Source organism: Microtus ochrogaster, unplaced genomic scaffold (genome assembly GCF_000317375.1).
Source record: "Microtus ochrogaster isolate Prairie Vole_2 unplaced genomic scaffold, MicOch1.0 UNK4, whole genome shotgun sequence".
Lineage (NCBI taxonomy): Eukaryota > Metazoa > Chordata > Mammalia > Rodentia > Cricetidae > Microtus > Microtus ochrogaster.
In genome coordinates, this window is record NW_004949102.1 from 1,546,630 (window position 1) to 1,564,619 (window position 17,990).

The following is a 17,990-nucleotide window of genomic DNA, read 5'->3' on the forward strand; positions in this document are numbered from 1 at the left end:
TCATAAAGTTATTTTTTAGGTCATTTTCTTCTGCTTCATCTATATTTGATTGTTCAACCTTTGCTGTTGTAGGGTCACTAGTTTTTTTTTTAAGATTTATTTATTATGTATACAGCATTCTGCTTGCATGTATGCCTGCACACCAGAAGAGAGCACCAGATCTTATCATAGATGGTTGTGAGCCACCATGTGGTTGCTGGGAATTGAACTCAGGACCTCTGGAAGAGCATCCAGTGCTCTTAACCTCTGAGCCATCTCTGCAGCCCCGCGGGTCACTAGTTTTTACTCGTGTTATGTTGCTCTTTGTGGTGTTGCGTGTGTTCTTATCTTGTCTGCCCATCTTTTCCTCTGACTGTTGTAGTTGGGGGTGTCTGTGACTCTGGTGATCTATCTTCCAGTTGCCAGTGGATCCAAGGCTCTGATGGTTGCTTCTTGTGGTACAGTCAGTGCCATGGTTCTAGTCATCCTGTTGGTCACTCAGTGTTCCTGGAGGTCGCTCGGCATTCCTGGGGTTAGCTCTGCTTTTGTGGAGTTCACTGTCTCAGTCCTTCTCAGGCCTAGTTTGCTGGTTGAGTCCTGTTTGGATCCCTGGTCTGGATCCACTCCTGCAGAAGAGGTTCATGGCTTGGGCTTGGTGCTGCAAAGGTCTCTGGTTCCAATCTATTCCCTTGGAAGTCTCAGACTCAGGTGTGCTCGACTTGCAGAAGACCTGGCTCATGCCTACTCTCTCAGAGGTCCCAGACTCATGTCCTGACCCACGGAGGTCTCTGGTTCCTGCCTAGTCCCTTGGAGGTCCCAGACTCATGCTGAGGCCTGCAGAGGTCCTCGCTCAAGCCTAGTTCCTTAGAGGTCACAGAATAAGGCCCGAAGCTGGCAGAGGTCTCTGGTTCCTGCCTTCTCCCTCAGTGGTTGCTCCCTTACGGAGTTCGCTGTTTCAGGTCTGCTCTGGCCTAAACACCTGGCTCATTCCTGTTTCCGCAAATGTCCCTGATCTGGATCAGCTCCTACTCCTGTGAAGTTTCCTCTCTCACACCTGCTCCAGCCTAGGTCGCTAGATAAGAACTGCTCCTGCAGGCTCCGGTCTAGGTCACTGGCTCAGTCCTGCTCTGGGAGAGCTCACCGCCTCCGGTCTGCTCCAGCCCGAGTTTCTGGCTCAGTCCTGTTTCTGCAAAAGGCCCTGGTCTGGATCCGCTCCTGTGTAAGTTGCCCTCTCAGGCCTGCTCCAACCTAAGTGCTTTGTTGAAGAGCAAGAACAATAAGAATTAGAGGAGAATGTACCCACACTTCCATAAAACTTTCAGCATTCATATAACATCAATTGATATACAAAATTGCTTCAGAAGAAAAACCTATTGACAATAATTGCATTTTGACCATCTAGGTTTTTTTTTTTCTTTTTTTTTTTTTTTTCTGAGACGGGGTTTCTCTGTCTCTGTGGCTTTGAAACCTGTCCTGGAACTAGATCTTGTAGACCAGGCTGGCCTCAAACTCACAGAGATTCATCTGCCTCTGCCTCCTGAGTGCTGGGATTAAAGACATGTGTCACCACTGCCCAGCTTGACCATCATTTTTAAAGTATTGAAATATCTCTGGCTTTTGGGAAATGAAACCAGAATTCCTGAATTTATTATATTCACTATTTCAGTTTCAGAGAATATTTTCTAATGCAAAAATATCTACTCTGAATATGTTTTTCTGTACTTTCTAGGTTTTTGATTACCTTCATGATGTTTTACTACAAGTGGCCATCCTGTATAGCTCTTTTTTTTAAATACACATTTTGTTTGCAACTTCAAATTCTTTGCTTTTTCTATTCAACTGAGATTTTTATATCTTCCTCTTCTCTTATCACTGTAGGCTTGAATAAGCACATTTCAAAGGTAGACAGAATCATCCATTATTTTTGAATTCAGCACCACTCCAATGCTCAGGATATGTGCAGAATTCTGAATTCTGTCAGTCTTTACCAAATCCCTGTTTGAGTCCCATTTATCTTCTGAAACTCCATGACCTACATTTTTTTCCTCACTATTTTTGTCTTCTAGGCTCTCTGACTGGAATGGGTCACTAATCTCAGTTTATAACATACTAGGGCTATTATTTTTTAAGTTCAGCGTTTCAAAATCTTCCACATTCCTGTCACAAACAAGTTCCATGAATCAAGGCAACAATGCCCAATTCTTTCTTTCTTTTTTTTTTTTTTTTTTTTTTTTGGTTTTTCGAGACAGGGTTTCTCTGTGGCTTTGGAGCCTGTCCTGGAACTAGCTCTGTATACCAGGCTGGTCTCGAACTCACAGAGATCCTCCTGCCTCTGCCTCCTGAGTGCTGGGATTAAAGGCGTGCGCCACCATCGCCTGGCAACAATGCCCAATTCTTGACACTAATTTTATGTTTCAATTAAACTATTTCAATGACAAAACCCCTGACATAACACAGATTAAAGGAGAGTTCATTTTGGCCTACAGTTTGAGGGTAGAGTTCATCATGGCAGGGAAGTCATGGCAGGATTCCAAGATGCTGGACCTGCCTAAGGACAGGAGAGTATCTGAAGCTGCTGTTCAGACTGCTGCTCTATCCTGTCTCCAACTCTGCCCACACAAGAATGGCACTCACATCTAGGGCAGGTCTTTCCACCTCAGTTAGCCCACTCTAGAAACTCCATCACAAACTTGCCCAGAGATTTCCCTCTTAGGAGACTCTAGATGCTATCAGAATTATTAATCACCACGGCACTTGTTTGGCTAGGCTAACCTAAAAACACCTAACATAAAAGTATCTGAACTCTACATCAATAATATTTTGCTACTATTTGTCTTAAATGTCATCTATTTGAACCCACTTATTCTAGTAAGCCTTTTAAAAAAGAATAGAAATTTTTTTTTTCAGTAAGTTACATTTTACAGAACAGAGGCCATTTCAATTGGGTTGAGGGAAGGCGACTTATAGCACAACCTTGAAGAGGGTGCTTTCTTAGCACGTTCCCTCTCAAACTTGCTGAGCAGGTAAATGAACGCAATTCATACAAAGGCTGAGCCAGCCTGATGTGCTGAGAATCCCAATCCATGAAGACCTTCCTTGCGCAGGTTGCCTTTCAGGATCACAAGTTTGGTTCTGAGAATGACTCGTGTTCAGTTTCTTCAGATCTGGTCTCCTACAGCTAGAATTTCTTGGGGCTGTTCATTTCCATCAAAACAAGTTCTTAATGGTTTTAAGTATGAAGAACGCTGACTTTTAAAAATATTCCTGAGGAAGCACTACTTTTACTGATTTATGTTTATTTATATAGTAAAATATTTTACATAATATATTCTAATATCACACTTTCTTTCTCCCCAATTTCTCAAATTGTTCGCACACACCCAACTCCATACCCGTTCTTTCTCTTTTTCTCTCTTTAAGGAACAGAAGCAAGAAAAAACAAATGAAACAAAAACACCAGAAAATCCTCAAACTAACAACAGAAACAAGAACCACACATCCACACACAAAAGAAGACAAAAAAAAAACCCTCACAAAACCCACTAAAACGGAATCTAAAATATACAAGCAAAAGACCAATATGATGAAAAAAATGCCCAAACAAAGTAGTTTGAGACAAAAAGTCTACACAAATACTATTGAGTTTGTTTTATGTTGGCATCTACTGCTGGGCATGGAGCCTACCCTGAAGTGTCTTAAATGTACACACTGAGATTCCACTGGAGAAAAGGAAGTTTTCCTTTTGAGCATCAGAGATAGCTTCTCAGGGAGGGGTGGCGGTCCATTTGCATTTTCTTTTCTCAGTACTTAGATCTTGTCTGCCTGTCTGTTTTTTTTATTTTTATTTTTATTGAGCTCTACATTTTTCTTTGCTCCCCTCCCTGCCTCTCCCCTCCCCCTTCACTGCTCCCCCCAAGGTCCCCATGCTCCCAATTTACTCAGGAGATCTTGTCATTTTCTACTTCCCATGGAGATTAGATCTATGTATGTCTCTCTTAGTGTCGTCATTGTTGTCTAAGTTCTCTGGGATTGTGGTTTGTAGACTGGTTTTCTTTTGCTTTATGTTTAAAATCCACCTATGAGTGAGTACATGTGATAATTGTCTTTCTGTGTCTGGGGTACCTGACTCAAAATGATGTTTTTTAGCTCCATCCATTTGCCTGCAAAATCAAGATGTCATTATTTTTTCTGCTGGGTAGTATTCCATTTTGTAAATATACCACGTTTTCCTTATCCATTCTTCGGTCGAGGGGCATTTAGGTTGTTTCCAGGTTCTGGCTATGACAAACAAAGCTGCTATGAACATAGTTAAGCACATGTCCTTGTGGCACGATTAAGCGTCCTTTTGGATATATACCCAAAAGTTGTATTACTGGGTCTTGAGGAAAATTGTTTCCTCATTTTTTTAGAAATTGCCACACTGACATCTAAAGGGCCTTGTCTGTCTTTAACACTTGTGGGCACTTGTGGACCCTATGCATGCTGCCAGTGCTTGTGAATTTGCAGGTACATCAGTCTTGTACCTGGAGGATTCTGTTTGAGGTCAACCGTCCCCTCAGGCTCCATTTCCTTTTTCTCATAGTTCCTTGACCCTTGAAGGGATAAATTTTTGATGGAGACATCCCATTTAGGACTGAGTGTTCCAAAACCTCTTCCTCTTTAAGTAGAGTCCAGCTGTGGCTCTTCCCATCTACCGATGATAACGGAAGTGAGGAACTGCTCCTCTATCAGCTGTGTAATTAGTTGGTAAGGATTTTATTCCCATTCTGTATTCTGCCACTTTGCTAGAATGATGGCGTCCTTTGTCATCCAGAAGAGGATGTTTATTTTTCATCCATGATACTGTCTTATACACAGAAGAGGGTGGGGATGGGGACACTATTGCTAACAATAAAAACAACTTAGATTGACTGGGCACTTTCTATGTGTCAGATCTAAGAGAGAAAAAACAAATATCTTTTTAGGCTCTGTGTCTAGGAATTGACAGGAGAGAGATTAAGGTAAGATGAGCTATTTCTCCGGCTAGCTCCAAAGTTCTGATCCTCAAATGGAAATATTTTAGAAATGGGTGGCCTTGTCAGGGGAATAGCTAAGCAATCCCATGTTATATGAGTCTCTTGATGTACCTGCTTACTTGGCAAGAAAAATGTAATAAATGCATGTTAGAAGAACTTTATCAAGAATTTGAGGTACAGGCTGTGAAACCAACCACAGGGTTATAATTGCAATACTGTCCTATTAATTGAATTAATATATTCAATCAAAGAGAAAAATGACCTTCCGTGTCATCTTCTGATCAAGGAACAGACTTGAGCTCTACTGGAGATTTTCCTAGGCATGAAGATTTCACCCAGAGAAAGGGTAGGGAGAAGTTACTCTGTGGGCACAAATGGTGGCCAGTTTCAATAAACCCTCTCAACATTAGTTCTACTAGATATTCACATTGGCAGGGATAAAAGCTGATTACATAATTGTCCATGCTACCTTCATGCTGAACTCACTCACTATCAGGATGGTTTATTAATATGGCATGGGCTTGTGTTGTGTGATTTTGTACACATGTCTGAAAAATGAATAGATTGAGAAAAAAATAGTTACTGATCAGGCTTCCAAGGAGAGGAGAAAAATCAGAAACTTTTGTTTAAAACTAATTTAGTCCTCTAAAGAATGGAGGAATTGGAAGTAGGAGAAAAGAGGCAGAAATAAGTGTCTTGGTCTGTGATCTTGGGAGAATCTGCCTACTTTGTGATGTCATCTGCTTCTAGGACTTTGGAATTAGCTGTGAAGGTCCGACTATGATGTCACTTATAGGGACAGCGTTTCCATTGCTCTGACTTAGGAGTTCTGGCGGTGTTTAGGAGAGCCATGGTTTTACATGAATTAAGAGTTTTTAAAATTATGACGGAGAAACAGCTGGCAGACAGGTGTCTCTGAGTGTCTCTGCAGCAAGGTAACAGTACCTGATTATTTTTGGTTGAAGTGATGAAGAGAATTGTCCCTCAGGGAAGGGTGCACTGCTTGTACACATGGTATTCCACTAGCATATTACTTAGTTACTCTAAGTTGTAAGTGGTACCATCAAATTTTCCTTTCAATCCTCTTTAAAGTTCATTAATTTAGGGACTCAAGGTTTAGAGACACTGCTAATTATAAGGTTTCCTGAAGCTAACCCAGAAGTTTTTATTTATACCTCAGAATTGAAGTACGGTTTTATAATGTAAAACATTAACAATGTAATATTTTTGGACATTTGAGTCCAACTTGTTGATTGAGTTTTAAATTTAAACTTACTTTCATATTTAGATGCTATGTTCTTCTTGTTTCAAATATTGATGTTGTTAGAGAACAGAAAACTCATATGAGTGCCACAGCGCTTTTGGAACAAGTAGTTTACCCGTGTTGAAAATGAGTCCTTTAGATAAAATCACTCCATAAAGAATATGAAAGTGAAGAATGATCACAGTTACTAAGACCTTTTTACTGTCATAGCATCAGCATGGTTATTTGAATATGTATTTAGTCCGTTCACCAAACATGCAGACAGTGAACAAAGAGTAGGAACTGCTAAGGGCGGAAGGTATAAAGTCAAGTGGAGTGTCTTCAGGGCAGTGTGAGACTTGGGGTATTCCCTTAGGTCGGTGTTGACCTCCAGAAACATAGTTACGTGACAGTCAGTGAATGATGAAAGAATTTGGTCAGAATATGAATGCTAGGACAGAATCAATTGCCTCTCATATGTTAGCCTGATATGATTTGCAACACCATAGCAATTATATGTCCATTTATGATTGAACTCTCAGAAGAGGTGGACCATTCATAGGTTTTCAGATAGTATTATCAGCATGCAGACTCTAGAAGCAGAGATCAGCACGGGGGGCAGTTTCCTCTTCAGCAAGTATGCCTGCTCCAGTAACAACTTTTTTAATTATCTGTACTCTACAGAGTTCTGGGAGGCAGATGTAAGGAAAACATCTTGCCTTGTGATGACTCTCCTGTCTCCAAAATGTCAGTCATAGTCTGTGGAGTAAGCCTTGTATCTTAAGCAATGGTAACCCATTCTGCTAGGACCCAAACAAAACAACAACAACAGCAGCAGCAGCAACAACAAACAAACCTTATCTTGACTCTGAAGTTCTGTATTTGGGGATTATGATTTGAACTGGCAGATAGATAGAAGCAAAGCAAAAATATTATTCAGTATTTTTTTTACATACATAGCAAACAACATAGGAAAAATAATAAAACCTGTATTAGTTAGGGTTTTCTATTGCTGTGAAGAGATACCATGAACACAACAACTCTCATGAAGAAAACATTTAATTGAGGTGATGGCTTACAGTTTCAGAGGTTCAGCCCGTTATTATCAGGATGGGGAGTGTGACAGCATGCAGGCAGATATGGTGCTGGGGCTGAAAGTTCTACATCTTGACTCAGAGGCAACAGGAAGTCAACTTTCCAACACAGTGAGGGAAACTTGAGAAAATAGATCCCACAGCCTGCCCCCACAGTGAAACACTTCCTCCAAGAAGGTCATACCTCCTAATAGTGCCACTCCCTTTAAGGGTCATTTTCTTTCAAACAGCCCCAAACCCTACAGCAGTAGTTTTCAACCTTCCTGCTGCTGTGACCCTTTAATACAGTTTCCCATGCTGTGGTGACCCCTAACCATAAAACTGTTTGCATTGCTATGACATAATTGTAAGTTTGTTACTGTTGTGAATCATAATGTCAATAATTTTTTGCAGATAGAAGTTTGCCAAAGTGATTCAGAGTATTACGCTAAAGAAATATCTACAACCAACATCCTAATAAGCTTTTAAGGAAATAAATAATTATGTAGATTAAGCGAGACCAGTGAAAACTTCTAGAGGAAGTAATATGTGGTGACATAAGTGGGAGACATCTGGAGAAACCAGATGACAATATGGGATATGCAGTAAGTTTGACAGCCTTGAGTCATTTTTGACAGTCACCCAGTGTCCAGTTATGAGATGATGTTCTTAGAATAAGGAAGGATACCTCCAATACAAGGGATTTTTTGCTCAGGGGAGGATCAGAAAGTCCTTCTTTCTTATATATTTGATTGATTCTCATTAGCTTAAAATGGCATATCACTGTGTTTTAGGGTGGTGTATTATGAATTTTTCACAGTCATTATCCCAAGAGCTTTACATACATTATTAGAACATCATAAGGGACCCATGAATATAGTTCTTTTTAATCCATATTTTGTAGTTAAAGATGTAAGGGGAAAATTTTTAAAATGGGGCAAAGTTATATGTTTAGCTGACTTTAAGACTAAGTCAAACTGTATGCCTGTTGACTCTATCTAGAAAATTCAGTTGCTTAGTGCAATTATGGACATTAGTTAAGGAATACTCAGACAGGTAAGAATTATTTTCTGGTTGTTGAAGAGATTAAGTTGGAGACAATAAATTACTTGTCTGTGAACAATTAATTAGAGAGTGGTCTTTTTTAAAATAAAGATTTATTTATTTATTATGTATACAGTGTTCTGCCTTCATGTATGCATGCATGCCAGAGGAGTGCACCAGTTCTCATTATAGATGGTAGTGAGATACCATCAATTGCTGGGATTGAACTCAGGGCCTCTAGAAGAGCAGCCAGTGCTCTTAACCTCTGAGCCATCTCTTTAGCCCAAGAGTGGCTTTTAAAAGGCCTAAAATCCAAATATTTCAGGTTCCAAAACTTTTGCATATCAAACTAGTTTATACAATTTGATGTATGTCTATCAAGGTGGTTTATATCACTGTACTCGGTATAGAAACAAATCAATATGTAACTATGATATTGTTGTACATAAGTTGCAATTTCCATCCTTCGTTTCTGGTTCACTTTTCCCCCTGTAGTAGAAGAAATTTTCCTTCCTCCAGCCAGGACATAGAAATATCTTTTTTTTTTTATTTTGCTTTTGAATGTAATATACTCTTTGAATACCCTTCTTTCATAGAGAAACTTAAGATTCCTTTTCCCAAAGGAACTGCTCCTTACCAAGTATGATGACAGTGGTTCCACAGAGAGCAAGGGGAATTACAGGCCTTGACCCTAGATTATGGTCATTAGCTCTTTTCTCTCTTGTCTAATCTGATCTTATATAGTTATCAATGCTTCCATCATGCCTACACAGTAAGTCATTATAAAGAGTAGCAAGCACAGAATTTGGGAGTTCTTAGATCACAGACCATGGGGGAGATTCCTGGATGGAGTTCCACCTGGGGAAGGCATGCAGCTTTGTTCTGCTTTTCACATTTGACCCCATGTATCCCTCCACGCTTGTCATCTATTATGACAATTCACTAAACCTGTTTCCTAGAGTCCTATGCTTAAGGAAATTAATGAAATTCAAACAAGGGGCTGTGGGAAACTAGTTAGTTCATCAAAATCACCTGTACTTTGGGACTACCTCCTGATGTGGGGAAGAGGAATGTTGTCCTGAGCTGTCAGTTCATGGCTCTATCTCTATAGAGAGGGGGTCAGAGTTAGTCTGGATCAGAGGATGCCCAGTTGGTGTCTTTTGTAGAATTCATTGTTTGTAGATAAAAAGACACCTCTACACTTCTTAAGGTTACTGAAATCTTCCGTTCTGGATATGGTGTAAGAGCTGAGAGTAATAGATTTTTTTTTTTTTTTTTTGGTTTCCTAACACAGAATAACACGTAACTGCACCTTTATTATTTACCTTGCCACTATGACACTTCATTTCTACCACATTCTACTATAGCTCATCCAGACTCTCTTCAATCGACTTCAGGTAGTATTGTTTCTTTACACATGCCCATTACAGCTCTATGCTCATTCCAGCTCTGAAACTGTGGCAGGCGGATAACTGATAGCTGTGACTTCCGGACTGGAAAAGAGTGCAAGATGTAGGACTGACCATCACGTTCTTAGATCACCATGTATCTAATTAGTCTTCATTGTGCCTTCATAATACGTAAGCTGTACTCAGAAGCGCTTTCTAGTTAGATTCATCAAGAAGTGTTCTCAGGTTCAGGGCCTGATTGAATATGCCCATCAAAGAAGTCGCTTCATGACCTATTGTCTGTCAACGACACATGATATTTGTTAAGAATAAAACAACAGCAACTGAGCAATATCTTGTTGGCAAGTTTAAGTCATATTTAATGAAGCCAAAGGTTTCTTCATTTTAAAAGTCCGGTTCTTACCTCAGACTATTTCATTGCTGTTACACTTCAGTTTGTCATCGATTAGAATGACAACACAGTCTTGCTGCTGAAACAATATTTAAAGATCAGAATTCCCATCTCATTTTTATTAACAAGACTAGAGGCAATCGCTATTTAGTAGTGTTTTAATTTTAATAGGGAGAGGACATCACTGTAAACTTTCAGTAATGCACTAAGGAGATCTAATTAATACCTGTGGAAAAATGATTTTTTCCTTTCTTTCCTACTGCCCTCTACAGGAAAAACACAAATAAAGCGGGAGGAAAGAGCAAGTTGCAAGCAGGGATGGTTGTACACAAATAACCCAGGTATTTTGGAGGCTGAGGCCGAAGGATCATGAGTTCCAGTATCCAAGTATCCAAGGAAACTTAATGACAGCATGACCCAATAAATACGTCAACAAGCAATCAAACAAACAAACTACTGCAGACACAACACATTTCAGTGCTTGCATAGCATATGCAATGTCTTAGGTTCAGTTCCCATTTAGGGTTACATTTACACACACACACACACACACACAAATTACAAAAATGAAAAATATTTCAATTTCTGTGGCATGTGTTTTGAAAATTTGGTAGATCATGACAGAGTGGTTTTTCACAACCAATACAGACAAATTTATATACATCAAACTGGTATTTTTTTTAAAGTATTCATAGATATAGCATCTTACATACCTGGGAATGATGTAAGTAGAAATAGTTACATTCAATTCTTTTTTGGGATTAGGAATGATTTTTAAAGATTAACTAAATGCTGACTGTTACAGAATTTGCTATCAAACATAAGAGAGAAAAATCTTATTGATCTAAAAACGTTAAATAAAGTCTTCCATATTTTGATATTGATTTAAATTCTGTCTATAAAATTGGACTTGGTAAAGCTCTTATTATGGCTACAGTGAATTCCATATTTGTCTTTTTTCAGTTCTGGATGATTTGCAAAATATTTCTGAAGTGTGACACAAGAAGAATAACCTTCAACGTAAAGCAATCATCATACTCAGGGTGTCATCCCTCAGGGTGACATCATTTCCTTTCATATCTTTCTCACCTTTTATATCAAATACTGGACAGACCTAACTGTGTAAGAAGAAATAAGTGTCTACATAGTAATTACTCTCTGCAATGGGAGGATTACAATTTAAATACCTTTTCTGGGGGTGCTTTGCTGAGTCTGGGGGAACATTCCAGGCAGTGCTAATAATCTCCCTTTTGATTCCATGTTCCTTGAGTTTGGATTATAGGGCAGGGCCAATTATTCCAAATGAGACTTTAATCTGGGTCTGGAATGTCCCAACTGAAGCTTGTATTGGAACATTTAATCACTCACTAGATCTGAGCCTCTTCCCTTTAATCGGAAGTCCCCGGAAAACGGCCACAGGGCAGCCTGTTACACTATTTTATGTTGATCGACTTGGCCTCTATCCTCACATAGATTCAAAGCTAGCCCAACATCATGGAGGAATACCTCAATTAGGGAACTTGCAATATCATCTGGCCAAAGCTAAGACTGACATAGAGCATTACATCCCAACAGACCGATTAGGCTTAGCTGTCATTGACTGGGAAGAATGGAGGCCCACCTGGCTGAGAAACTGGAGACCCAAGGATATCTACAGGAATAAGTCTATTGCCTTGGTCCAGAGAAATAATCCAGGAATTAGTCTCGCAGATGCCACCAAAAAAGCCAAAGATGAATTTGAAGCCGCAGGAAGGAGGTTCATGGAAGGGACTTTAAAGCTAGGAAAATCAATTCGACCAAAACACTTATGGGGTTATTATCTCTTTCCTGATTGCTATAACAATAAATTTCAAGACCCAAAATATAATGGGATGTGCCCTCCCGTGGAAAAGCAAAGAAATGATGCTCTTAATTGGATGTGGCAAGAAAGCACCGGCCTTTATCCATCTGTTTATTTGAAGAGAGACTTGAAATCTAATCGACAAGCTGCACTCTATGTCCGCTACCGAGTCGTGGAATCTATCCGAGTGTCCAAAGTTCGGAATGAAAAAAATCCTGTCCCGATTTTTGTCTACATACGTCTTGTTTTTACTGATAACATTTCTGAGTACCTTGAGGAGGTAAATAAATGGTGCACAACATCTTTGACTTAGTGTTCCCAAATAGTTTTTACTGGAAAGCAATGTTATTATTTTTTTTTATTGAGAAAAGGAAAAAAAAGTATCCTCCTCCTCCCAGCCTCCCATTTCCTTCCCCCTCCTCCCACCCTTCTCCCCCAAACTCCTCTCCCCCTCCCTCTCTAGTCCAAAGAGCAGTCAGGGTTCCCTGCCCTGTGGAAAGTCCAAGGTCCGCCCCCCTCTGTCCATGTCTAGGAAGGTGAACATCCAAACTGGCTAGGCTCCCACAAAGCCAGAACATGAAGTAAAGTCAAAACCCCGTGCCATTGTCCTCATTGTTCGCCATGTTCAGAGAGTCCGGTTTTATCCCATGCTTTTAGGACATGTAATTCAGCTTTATATATCACTTAAGAATAGACACAGGGCTAGTTATACGTTCCCCAAAAGAGATAAAATTACTGCAATTTTAGTGCTTATTGTAGTCATATGACCTGCTAGCAACCATGGCAAATCATAAAATATGGACAAATTTTTAACTGTTTTATTTTTATTTTATGGATACTTCCAGGGGAAGTAATTGCAACAATAGCCTTTTTTAAAAAAATACTAAAGAAGTGCCATAGTAAATTATTTAAATAGTGTAGAAATAGATTGTTATCGTTAACATGCTTAGCTTGTTGATGTTGCCCTGTGTATGCTTCCCTTTATCCCTCCCTGCTAACTTTTTGTATCACCTTTGTCAGGCTGACCTTGTGAATACAATCGGTGAAATTGTTGCTCTGGGTCCTGCTGGGATTATAATTTGGGATGCTATGACTTTAGCACAACGTGCGGTAAGTTGAATTGGTACGAAATAGAAAATAATTCTATCCTTACTGTTTTTGAAGACTTGGTGTTACAGAAATTAGTACTACGCTGGGCAAGTAGCAGATGTTCAATGTTTGCTGCATCAAATTGTGTTGCATCTTTCATTATGAAGTAGAAAATGTCATACCTCTCTTCCAGCGAGGAGTCAGATATTGAGTGAATTAACTCAATTTCTCTGGCTCCATGGCTTGTAAGCAGAGCTAGGACTACCATTTCAGTTTTCTGATATGATGGTTAGTGTCAGACAACAGGCATATATGATTTATTTATTTCCCCATATCAAATATTTGTTCCTATTTCCACAACACTACTGAATAAAAGAGTTGGTGTGTGTGTGTATGAATATAAACATCGTTAACATGTAGCTGCATATGCCATGAATATTTGCATTTAAACAGAATAGCAAAACACTTCATTTAAAACAGATGCATTTCAAGGTTCTCTGACCCTCCCTGTCTATTTTGTGTGACTGTGACTTTATTATTTCTAGTTTGATCAATAGAAAATAACTAACAAAAAATGCAACTTAAGAACGAGTGTGTGTCTCTTGATAAAACTTTGAGTCTCAGAAAATTCTCTTAAAATTATAATCTTCCAAGGTTATATTTCAAATTCTTGCTGTTGCTCTTCTAGAATTATAAGTACATTTCTCAAGGGCATTAATTCAGTGATGGGCCCATTTATGACTTATGTATACTATCTCCTTAAAAACATAAAAGAATTGAGAACTTCACCCTTCTTCAAAGGAGGAATCAATCAGGCATCAACAATGAGTAGGATGGGGGGCACTTTTTAGCTGTCACATTTGTTTTTAATGCCACTTTAATCTTAGCTGTCCATGCTTTACCATTCCTCCCAAAGATCTGCAGTATAATTCATTCGGGGATAGATTTCAGTATCACTTTTCCATTTTACGTGCTATCTTGACATTGTTCACTTTTCCTCATGAACATTTGACTGCTATCATCGCCCCTCTTTCATTTGCTGTCATTTGTGATCAGTGTTGATATGGATCCTTTGTTCTAGTTCCTCAGGTTCACTGAGAAAATGGTAAATGCAAGGATAGTGGTGTGTGTATGTGTGTGGGTGTGGGTGTGTAGAAACAGAGGCAGGAGCTCATCTTCCATAATTGTTCTCTATCTTTAGAGAAAGAGAGTTACACAGAACCTGGAATTCAACAGTTGATCTAGACTGTCCGGCCAGCAAACCTTGAGGATTCTCTTTTTTCTACCCCACCAGTGAGGGGCCTAAACACAAATAACACTGTGTCTGACCTTTTGAAGTAGATTTAAAGATGAAATTCAGATAATTAGATTTACACAGAAAGCATTTTACAAACGAAGTTATTTCCTTCACCAGTTCCTATTCCATTGTCTCGATAATCAGTTATTTTCTTTTTTAGTTGCTACAGCTTTCCACAAAAAAGTGTTAAGGAAGCCGTTTCCTATCATTCCACCTTATCCATCTAGTTGTGTGAAGAAGCCAGCTCTACCAGTCCTACGTTATGAAACTTGACTCTTTAATATTCAGGAAATTTGTGAGCCAGTTGTAAATCAGTCATTATTAAAATTAAAGGATAGAAAGACACAATAAGATAAATTGTGTTAAAACCCCCAAATAACTGAAGCTCAAAAATATGCCAGCTGTTTCACTTCATGTGCACTTGCACGCCCCAGGTTGTGTATCATCTGTTGTATCTGCATGGATGGAACCCTTCACATGCTCATGCTATATGATTGTGCGCTCTGTTCCCAAATCTGCATTTAGTTTTATTGATTAATAATATGAAGTTGGCCATTGTAGGTGTAATTATTATACAGCATCTCTTAGAGTGCCAGTTTAAATCTGTTCCTAAAAAGCAAATAAAATATTTACCAAATTATCCTTCTATCTCTAGTCTTAATTTTTGTCTACCTCGTTTTTGTCTTCATCTGTCTTATTGATTGAGGATCATTTCTATCTTCTAGAAGTTTTGTGCTTTTAAAGGTCCTATATCTTTTTTTCTGTTATAGAGTTAGTGGTAGTGATTTGTTTTATTTTTGTTATTTATTTATATTATAATTATAGAATTCCCTGTCCTCCCTCCAAATCCTCCAAAATATACCTCCTTACTCTTCTTCAAATTGATGAGCTCTTTCCATTATTTATTACATATTTATGTGTATATACATATCTCCTTCTATATTTAACCTACTCAGTCGATATTATGTTACTTGTAAGTATGTTTTCAGAGTTCCATGTATGATATACTGGTTGACTACTCATTTGCTATGTAGCTGAATACAACCTTGAACTCCTGATCCTTTGGATTCTCTTGGGGTGTGTCACCATACTCTACTGCAAAGATACTTGTTTTTATACTTCTATCTCAAAGCCTCATGTTATCTATGAGCAAAGTTGGAAAAGTTAATATACTTACAAAATCTTGTTTCATTATATGGAACCCTCTCAGACAACTCAAGAAAATCTTCCCTTGTAAACCAACATTTTCCAATCACATCTACATTCTCTTTACTGTAAACTCACACAGTCTCTAGGGACTATAGGGCAGATATCTTTGCCATGCAATTACTGACTCCACAGTGAAGAATTTCAACACAAGGAAAATATTAAGTGTAGATTCAAGTCAGAGCTGCCCAGATTCCCTGCCGTTTTTGCCAGTGTGCTTCCACAGTCCAACCATTCAGTAGAACCGTTAATCATGAGAGACCAGGACTGCCTTCAATGTGTTTTAAGGGTCACTGTCAAAGGTTTAGAACACTGTTTTCATTTTAGTACTGTTAAGATGGATCACTTATGCTCTTTATCACTCTAGTCTACGGTTTGTCTAAGGACTGTCATTATATATGGTTGAATATGTATCATTTGAGCCATCAGGTTTGGAACCATATTTAATGTTTAAACTTATCTGACAAATGGAATTCTTGTTACATTTTTTTGTGATTTTTTTTTGTTTTTTTTTCGAGACAGGGTTTCTCTGTAGCTTTGGTGTCTGTCCCGGAACTGGCTCTTGTAGACCAGCCTGGCCTTGAAATCCCAGAGATCCGCCTGTCTCTGCCTCCTCAGTGCTGGGATTAAAGGCGTGCGCCACCACCACCAGACTTTTTTTGTGATTTTTTGAGCATTAATTGAGGAAATGGTAGGTCCCATATATAGCTTATCATTTGTTTTCACAATAAGCCTTATGAGGCAAGGATAAAAAAATAATTCCAAATTTAAAATTAATGAAGCAGAAGCACAACCAAGATAACTAATTTTCATGAGGTAGGCCACATATTAAACTAAGATTTAGAAAGCTGGAGATATCTTAGGTTGACAGATATGGTCATTAATGAAGGTGGTACTCCTATCACGCAAGTTAGCCTTAAAAGCCCATTGTCTAGCAGCTATAACATTCCATTCTCTTGATTAATTTATGAATTAATGAAGATAACTAGTTATCCTCATTAATGAAGATGAAGGCTAAGATAAGTTAAGCCTCAACTAAACAATTCTTCAGTGACCTGATAAACCTACAGATGACAAAACTAGTTAGAATAACCTTGCTGGTTAAAGTGAAAAAGAGTATTTCCTACTGCTTGTTCAGTCTGATGTTTCTTTCTTCTTTAAGAGTTACTTACTATAGTCTATCTGTTCACAAAGGAACTTGTGCCTTGTTATGCTGACTGTCTTATTATTTTCACAGCCAGGTTGCCCGATCCTTCATAATTACATGAAGAGAACCCTGAACCCATACATAATCAACACCACCCTAGCTGCCAAAATGTGCAGCCAAGCACTGTGTAAGGAAAAAGGCGTGTGCACAAAGAAAAATGAAAGTTCAGATGTTTATCTTCACTTGAATCCAAGTCATTTTAATATTGAATTAACAAGAAGTGGAAAGTATTTAATCCATGGCAGCCCCGGAGTTGGAGACCTGAAGTACTTTGATGAACATTTTCAATGCAGCTGTTTTACCAACACGAACTGTATGGCGAGATCTGATATAGAATCCGTAGAAAGCGTTAGTGTGTGCACAGGTGACAACGTTTGTATAAAGGCTCCTGTAGAGCCCAATCTATCACCCTGCCTTCTACCTGGCAAAGGCATTCTCCTGCTGACAGTACTCACGCATGTGCTGCACCATCTGCTAGAAGAGAGTCTTGCTTTCCGGGGGAAGATGCTAGTTGGTGCTCCTTAATTCTCTCTTCCCATAACATTTGTCATATTTTTTTTTTTTTAAAAACAGTCTTCAGGAATTTGAAAATGTGAAATGGGATTCTAGTTTGCAAAAGTAATTCTATTTTAATAATCAAGATTTTATTTTTGACTTTCAGAAAAAGCGTCTATTTTTCTACCAAAGACGAATTGCAAGCAAGGCTGTTTCATTTGGAGACTAGATTTGGTTTAAAGAAAATGAAGACTGAATCAAATAAAATTACTATAAAGCAGTGTCTTTTTAGTAGTCTGTCATTGTTTAAAAATGATCAAGAAAATATTACGGTAAAAACTGCTGTTTAAGATGGAGTGCCCCGTGTGCTAGTCTGTTCATTTGCAGAACTATGATTTTTTTAGGCACTTCATGTTGAAAAAATTTTATAACTGTTTTGCAGAAAGCTCAACTTTAAAAATGACAATTCTGCCTTTGTATGTAATTTAGTGTATTTTCAGAATTTGCTTTTCTAAAGTACTCTAATTTTCTTCCCATTTCTGATTGTCAAGCTTAATTTGCAAACCTGAGTAACTTATCAATCATTCACCTGCTTTCTGAGGTATTTAGAGAGTGTTATCACTCAGAACTTCTGGAATGATAATAGTGAATTACCTTCCAAACACTGCATTCCAGTTAATGACTGCAATAATAACCCTTTGA

At 38.6% G+C, this 17,990-nt stretch overlaps 1 protein-coding gene across 1 annotated transcript; it reads left to right on the top strand.

Annotated features, from left to right (window-relative positions):
• The first annotated feature begins 11,317 nt into the window (after positions 1-11,317).
• Positions 11,318-17,318, top strand: LOC101997400 (hyaluronidase PH-20). Its single transcript, XM_013353219.1, has 3 exons — positions 11,318-12,274; positions 13,015-13,104; positions 16,824-17,318. Exons 1-3 carry the CDS (start codon positions 11,318-11,320, stop codon positions 17,316-17,318), a joined length of 1,542 nt encoding a protein of 513 aa, XP_013208673.1.
• Positions 17,319-17,990: the final 672 nt, after the last annotated feature.

Coding starts and splice junctions, on each gene's coding strand:
- LOC101997400 (XM_013353219.1), top strand. CDS start 11,318: ATGGGAGGATTACAATTTAAATACCTTTTCTGGGGGTGCTTTGCTGAG. Junction 12,275..13,014: donor TTTCTGAGTACCTTGAGGAG/GTAAATAAATGG, acceptor CACCTTTGTCAG/GCTGACCTTGTGAATACAAT. Junction 13,105..16,823: donor TGACTTTAGCACAACGTGCG/GTAAGTTGAATT, acceptor TTATTTTCACAG/CCAGGTTGCCCGATCCTTCA.